We start from the raw sequence: 8,029 nt of genomic DNA, 5'->3' as shown, positions 1-8,029 counted from the left end.
GTATTCTTACAATAACAGAGAATAACACAAACCCATCATATAACTTACTTATCACAACCAAAGATAGCGTTAATTGGTAACTGCTTCAAACCTTGCTTTACAGTTCAAAGCAGGGCTTTCCTTAGAGCTGCTATTTAAAATTAGCATTCAGGTTTATTTTTTTTCTCCAAAACCAAAACTCTGACTTCAAATTTAATTTCATTTAAATTGGGAACAAGCCAGTAGAGTTCCATTAGTACAAAACTTGGTAGTGATGTGAAAATTGACTTTATCATTCAATTTATGAACAATTAAACGTCCGAAATATCAGAGAAAATTACTGAATGCACTCTAACTGGTACTGAAGAGCACAGAGCATCTGGCAGGCTGCCTGGTCTTTTTAATCAAGAATAATTTCTGCAGGGCAGCAGTCTGCAGGAATAACACCAGGACACCTGCAATGTGCCGGTATTGCTGTATGGGATGAAAATGGCAACTAAAATGATTTGGTAGTTCAAATCATACGTAATCGAGTATTGGCTTTAATCACCTGCCCTTCCCTGTATTTTGTTTTGTTATTTTCAGCTTTTGTTTATTAGTCATGTTATTTCCTGAGTTATTCTATATGCTTCCAGGCATTCTCAAATTTAAAAAAAAAAAAAAAGGAAAAAAGAAAAGATAAAAAGAGCTTGCTGTTAGCTACAAAACATTTATATAAACAGTTGCTTCCATCCTAGCACAGCTGCACTGAAATGGTATGATAACAGAGGACAAACACTGACCTTTCATCAGTTGGTTTGTCAGGGCATACAATGACCTTAATGCAGGACGTTCAACTCTAGAATTTGCACTTTTTGTTTTCAGATGGGCACCCATCGCATTCAGTGGTCTTCTGCACATGTTGCAAAATCTGTCAGTTCACTGGAGTTTTTTTCCAGAGTCATACACAGTCATGGAATAAAAATAACCTTGCAAAACATTAAGAGTTGCTTGAAAAGAAGTCCTTTCCTTTTCCAAACCTCTTCTGTCCACATATTCCTTAAAATACTAACAACAACCGCACACTGCTTCCTGACCCTAACAGGTAACTGATGAACACTTACTCCATTCTCAGCCTGTGCAGACTTACTGCCAGGGGACCTACAGTTTAATTTCTTGATTAACTTGATTCCAGACCATCACAAAATAGATTAGACAAACCTGCTGTGTGAGCTTTGCAAGATGCCTTAAATAAACCACCATTCTTAGAATGGCCCCAGCCTTCAAGGCTATGGTACTGAGTATCCTGACAAAGGTGTCAGAGGCAAAGAACAGTGTGAACATCTGTGATTTCTACTGCATGGAAGGAATAAATAATCAAGGTAACAGTAATAATGGCTACAAGTCTATTATTCAACATCTAAGAATAAAATCTAGAGCAGACACCAAGTATTAAGAGACACGGGACCTCCTCTCTGGATGCACAACCTTTAGTAACGATGGAAATCCAAAAGGCCCAGACATTTCCTTTGCTGTCACTACTTTTCCCTGCACTTCTCTCCACAGTCAGAAAGCAATCTTCTCCCTCTACTCCCATGTATCTATTTCTACAAAAAGACATCTCAGAATACACATGGCAGTGGGCAGCTGAGATCCTGAGCAGAAACAGCAGGGAAATAAAGGCAGCTCTAAAGGGACCACAAGCAGCGGTTGAGCTGATGTAACTGTTAGTTGGCTGAGGTAACTACCTAGGTACGGAGCAGTGGGCACCGCCCTGTGCTTACAGCTTCTCCAAAATGCTTATGGAAGAGGTAAAAATAAGAGATAAAGTGCTTAAAAGAGAAATAGAAATAGACAGAAAAGTAGCGGAAAAGTCAACGTCAATTCCTATTCTTTACTTCACCTCCAGCATTTGGCCTCAGCTGGAGAGCAGAAGAGCCAGCCTGCCCTGCAGGAAGACGCTCTGCAGGAGAACAAGGACGGTCACACGATGAATGCCATCCTCAGGTTGGGGTGTGAACCCGAGCTCAACCACAGCGTGCCACGGAACCACCGCCGTTACTCGGACTCCAGCTGCGCGGGGGGAAAGTACTACTTCTCCAGGAACATCCCCCACCCTCGGATGGTCTGCCACATCCCAGGTGAGAGTTGTTCGGGACCACACGGATAGTCTGCATGCCTGCCCTGGCAAGCACATAGAGAAATGCGAGCGTAATGCAGTTTTATTCAAAAAACACCCCATGCTCCCGTTTCCTGTATCTAAGAGAAGCATTTCACCAGCATGAGTGAATTTCACTCAGTAAGAGATCCCGCATTCAGAATCACGATCAGTCATGGCCAAAATACTGAGACCTCAAGGGGGCAATATGGACATGCAGTGCCCCTGCGCGATAGCATGGCATTCATTGGAGAGAGCGAAGCACTAAGCTTCGCTCTGAGTGAAGCTCACTCAGAAGTAAACACTGAAAAGTTCTCTTAAAACCCGTTTCAGTATAAATTTGTTGCTGACAACCTACCCTAAACACTCTCCACTATGCACACGCAAAGTCATTACCTTCATTTCATTCCACTAAGCATCTTTACCCATTTTTCAGCAGCGAACAATCTCAGGCTGACAATGTAAAGGTTAGCAATGCTAAAATCTTTACCAGTAACTATTTCACTAAGACAACTGTCTGAGATTTTGTTTCAGCTAAAATAATTTCTTTCTTTTTCCTTCTATATCTAAGTGTATGCCAAGTGGCAGAGACTCTGCTTACAGAGACATTTTCTTTCTTTTTTTTTTTTTTTTTAATCTATTTCACTCTCACCATATAATTGTAATACCTTTCCAGGGGCAATATATTATGCAATGTAGTATTTCATACTAACCTGGTGCTCTAAAAACACTGTGCTGCTTTATTGCATGCTAACAATGATTACTATTTCTACACCTGAAAGGAAGACAGTCAAATCAGCGTACCGTTTGCATCAGCAAAAGAAATAACACTTCTAGGGATGAGCTTCTGTTTCTAAAGCTGCACCCGTAAGTTTGTACAAAGGCATCTTTCTGTCAGTGGCTGAAATAAAATTGTTAATGCATGGCCAGATTTACATTGCAGAAGGTAAATAAAGCTCATGATGGGGAAACAATCTCTACTGAGTTCCTCGAGAACTATTAGGATGAGCAGATATTGCTACAGGATTTGTATTGCTAGTCGATGAGTCTGTGATATAACTTTTGTAATAAGGTATGAAGGGTGATGTAAACCAAACTAGCTCTGAAAAGGCTGAATTACTTTCAGCCTTCAATTCAGAATGGATACCTTTGAAGGAACAAAACAAGACTTCTTTCACATTGACCACCCAGATTATAATGTCTAAAATTTTGTGTCTCTCTCTGTACACGTACATACAGAAATCTAGATAAATAAGAATATAAAATATACAGAAATATAGAATGTATTTCTCTTTCTCTCTCTCTCTCATCCTAGAACCTGGCAAAAAAGACAAGCTGACAACAGTCAGCAAAGACCAAACTCTTATACATCTCAGCCAAATGAACTTTAATTTGGTGGCTAACTTTGTAGTCTCAGCAGAGTAATGTTTAGCTGTAATTATTTTCTGCTTCAGCTTGGTCTTATGTCAAATACTTAATAGAACTGAGGTTCTGAAAATCCTCATCAGCTACTTAATAGAACTGCTTTTTCTCCATGCTAAATTCAGTTGGACCAATGATAAAACTAATGGTTGTTTTTAAAATTTGTTTTAAATGAGGAAAATATAAGGGCAATCTCGCTGGACACATGAAAGAGTACACAGCAAGCTCGGCTGTTTCTGCCTCTGTAATGCTGGCTACAGGCTCATTCTCAGATGGCAGAAAGTATCCTTTATTTTATTTTTTTATTTTTTTTGCATGTGCTACTAGCTCTGTTCCTAACATGCTTCTGGTCTAGCAGCAGATTGTGAGGGGCCAATCACGGACCTAACGCAGTAACGAAGTCATACTGTATTTGCAAATTTTCTTGCAGCTGAGTAGCAATTTTTCCTGTCAGGCTTTCCAGATTTCTGAAATTCCCTTTGAGTCACTCCACAAGCCCTATATTATTATAATATATTTATTTTTATTATTATTATTTTTTTGGACAGGCTTAAATAATGTTCCAGTCTGCATTGTAAGAAACAGCGTTTTACAAGAACAAGCACATGCTGACGGAACCGCCATCCCCAAGCAAGAAGCCAGTCAAGAGCGTGTGCTAAGTGGGAACGCCGCGGGGAGCTCGCTTGCCAGCAGCTACCTTCCAAGGCTCGAGGCTGTCGTGCAAAGGGCGCCAGGCTCTTCACAGTCTGTGACACGTGAGTGGGGGCACCACGCTGCTGCATTACACGGCAGCAGAAGGGGAACCTGAAATGCTAAAGGTGGAACCAGGTCTCAGCCAGGGCACTGTGTCATAGCAGCTCGGGTCCAGGTAAAGGGAACGTAGGGCAATTAGTCCATTAGTCTAAAAAATGTCCATTGAAAAGGCAAGTATTTCTTCCCTTCTCTCTGTTAACCACCACATCTTAAAAGATTTCTCCTTGCTGACTCCACTTGTCTCTTTATAGGTTTTAAAGATCCCATGCTCATTAGCCATCTAACAATTTCACAATTATCAGCAATTACATCTGTGAGCAACATTCTGCAGTGGTTGTTACACAGCACCATGAGCATGCACCTGTGACATACAGTTTCCAGGATTTTCTTCAGCTTTGTTAGGCTAATAATTGCATTAATATACCATGTGAGGTAGTAAAAGCAAACAAAAAAAGGAAATACAGGCTCCTAAAATATGGCTAGCACATTTTTGTAATTAAAAATGCCCCCCCCCCCCCCCGATACAACATAAGGTGTACTTCTTTATGCCTGTTATTTTTCAACTTGATAAAACACTCTGCCTGTTGATTTCCAGAAAACAGAGAAGGACTTGCAGATGTTCCTAAAAGGACTCAAAGCAACCCTACTTCACCTGAAAAGGTAAGGGAAAAAAACACTGTAGTTTTTCATTTAAGCATTCTCTTTCTCACTTCTGACCACTGTAACGCAAACTGACTGTCTCTGATCACTAAGGAAGACAACACAGATCCAGAAAAGGGATATGAGGAGAGCTTGGAAGGGATATGGTAGGGTGATGACTAAGCTATACCTCCATCACCTTCTGCCCTGTAACTATACTTTGCTACTAAGAAAAGTGGTCAAATGCAATGAAGATGGCAATAAAACTCACTTTGTCTCAGACTGCTGGGGAAAAAATGGTCATGTTATACACCAAGCAAGTACAGGAAAAAGCCTGCCCTCTCAACACAAAGGATCTTTAGATTATTTACTGCCAACAGCTTTACTTTTGCTGATGCTGTTTTGCAGAAGCAGCATGCTGGGGTTTAGATCCCGCTTTGCAGCTCTGTTCATAAATTCCAGTAAAAGATTCTCCTTGTAGTGGCTCCTTAGTCTCAAGTTGCAGGCACTTTCTCATCTCCTCTATTGCGACTGTACAATAACCGAGTGCTAAGTTACTATCCTATTATAAACGACGCATCACAAGGAGGATTGCTTAAAAATGAAATGCAAATGGTGCTGTGTTGGTACTGAACACCAGAGGGCACTACTGAGATGTTTTGCAGTAAAGATGCTAAAAATAAGGAATAATTTTTCTTCCTTTTTTAAAAATTTTATTTTCTATTTTATGTATTTTTCTATTTTCTTTTATTTTTTGTCTTAATATCACTCTTTTGTCCCCAATCTGAAGATAGTAAAAAGCGTGTATTACTTTTACTGTTCACCTATACATTTAGATCACAGTTCTTCAAACTATTTACTGTGTTTTGGCTGCAAAATAATAATACAATGGCCAGATACTGCCATACAGCACCACACAGTAAACAACTGTTGTTAAGAACTCTGCTGGGTGCATTTTGCTTTGTCTCTGCATTTCCCCTCTGAGCTTACAAACAAAACCTTCTGTCAAATATACTGATTCCCAGGCTTTTAATAGTCTGCTTAAGCTTGCACACATAGAAATGAAGAGTTGCTCAGGAGCACACTACAAAGTCATGACGGAAAAGCAAACAGAACGTAGAAGCCCAGATTTAATTCCTTACTGATCTAATTTCCATTAACTGTTAACCAGCATCACTTTCATTCTTATACCAAAATCCAGATCTTTCCAAAAAAAAAAAAAAAGCTATTCCGAAAGACATTTCAAAGCAAAGCATGATGTACAGTTCTACACATTTTCTTCAGCAATAAAGGGAAAAATCCAATGTTACATATTATGCTATGCATATGTGTTATTATTCCTGGTGACAGTGTTAAAAGCTGTAACCATCAACCTATGCATTTCCTATTTTTGGCCATATTCAGTCAAATAACAGTTTTACATGTGTTTACTGTATACCCTTGTTGGGGACCAGTGTTAGACATATTTCAGATCGCCTTTAATTCCTGCTTAAATGGAGTCATGCCCTTTCTTTATGTGTTGTTTTCTATTTTGGAAAAGCTTTTGAAAAAGCGATCCCAAACCTCTGCACAACCTGCAGCTGTGCAGGGAGCCCACGAGTCTCTCACCCAGCCTTCCTCTCCGTTTGTCAACTTGACTCACAGTCCTTACGTTCAGGAGAAGGTGAATTTCATCCCAAGCTACCTGGATCGGGAAATAAAGGTAAGACATGAGTGCTGCGGTAAGTGGCCCCCTGTGATGTTATACATTTTTATTTCTCTTGAGGACAGTGTGAGATGTTATTTGATGAACTTATTTTCTCAAAGTGTGGATTCCGTTTGCTTAATTTTGTATTTAGCAATTACTCTGCTAGGCAGCTGTAAAACTCTGCACACTCACACAGATAGAGATAAACTAAAATACATAAAAACTATGTTGTCATTCAGCTTCTTCTCTCTCATGGTAGCTATCCCATACATCTTCCAGGTGCTGGAAAAACTGAGCAAAGTTTTACAGACAGATTCGCTTACAGAGATCCAGAATTGGCTCTTGAGGGCAAGCCTAAAAGGTAACGAACTTATGTACATGCATCCATGTTTGAAAGGAAAGTTCTCTTTTATATTTGTGTATATTTGTAATATATTTTATATTTTATATTTGACATCCTCAGAGCTGAACTGAGTGGGACCGCTGAGCAGGAAGGACTAGGTCCCAGTGAGGCGTGCTCGGCCCAGGTGGGGCTGTTCTGAACAGAAATCAGTCAGTCAGACCTCAGCACGCTCAGATTTAGTGCAGGGTGGGAAAATGTTCTCCCAGTGGCTGCTGTGGGCTGGGGGAAGGCAGAAAGCAAACAAAACATCACCTCTAAACATCCAGATCAGCAGGTGGAAACGTAAATAAAATTTCTGCTACCTTCAAATTTCAGAGAAAGACTTAATGTCCAACCTGATTTACTCAGAACTGGCTGACAAAGACGTGCTGAATAATCAGCCCCCCGCCATGAAGGAAGGCGCAGCAGAGAACATGAATATCCACTGTCTGCTAAAGCCTCACCCCCCTCCTTGGAGAGGTCCACAAAGGGAAATGAATAACAGGTAAAATCTGCAGTGATGCTGCCAGGATTAGAGATGGGCTAAGCCTCATAACCAGCAAGTTTTGGTTTCTTCACCTGTGAATCTTGTAAAGAAAGCTACTTTGTGCTTGAAGTTTTATCAGGCAGAACTTGAATCAAAGACACTCCTAACTACAATCAACCCCACGCACTTTGATACAGATTTAGTTATTGCAGGAGCAGAACAAAGCTTTAGGAGCACCTGAAACCCCTTTTAAAAAAAGCCTCCTGTACATTGCAGTTCTCAGTTTATACTATTCAAGAAGTGTGACTTTCTTCCTCTTTCATTCAGGCCTTCAACTAAAGAATCAGAAGCAAGTCAAAACATGAAGCATGGTAAGTAATGGAAATTGTAAATGTTAAGACACCACGTGCCTAGGATGCTACTGAACAGCACAGGGACTGTGAATGCTCAGAAGCACTGAAGACCAAACTTCAGTGACAATATGAGAAATTAAATTTAAAATCTGAATTTAAGTTCTCTAAGAGCTAGATATTCAAAGACCCT

General features: G+C 40.2%; 1 protein-coding gene across 1 annotated transcript; it reads left to right on the top strand.

Annotated features, from left to right (window-relative positions):
- Positions 1-1,931: 1,931 nt before the first annotated feature.
- LOC308194711 (uncharacterized protein C4orf17 homolog) lies at positions 1,932-7,813 on the top strand. Its single transcript, XM_080590911.1, has 3 exons — positions 1,932-2,099; positions 6,385-6,978; positions 7,336-7,813. The coding sequence occupies exons 1-3, from the start codon at positions 1,949-1,951 to the stop codon at positions 7,506-7,508; spliced, it is 918 nt and encodes a 305-aa protein (XP_080447037.1). The 5' UTR covers positions 1,932-1,948; the 3' UTR covers positions 7,509-7,813.
- The last annotated feature ends 216 nt before the right edge of the window (positions 7,814-8,029 follow it).

This window comes from Anser brachyrhynchus (genome assembly GCF_964034855.1).
Source record: "Anser brachyrhynchus genome assembly, chromosome: 4".
Taxonomy (NCBI): Eukaryota; Metazoa; Chordata; class Aves; order Anseriformes; family Anatidae; genus Anser; species Anser brachyrhynchus.
The sequence above is the reverse complement of the archived record's forward strand: the minus strand, read 5'-3'. Positions and strand labels throughout refer to the sequence as shown.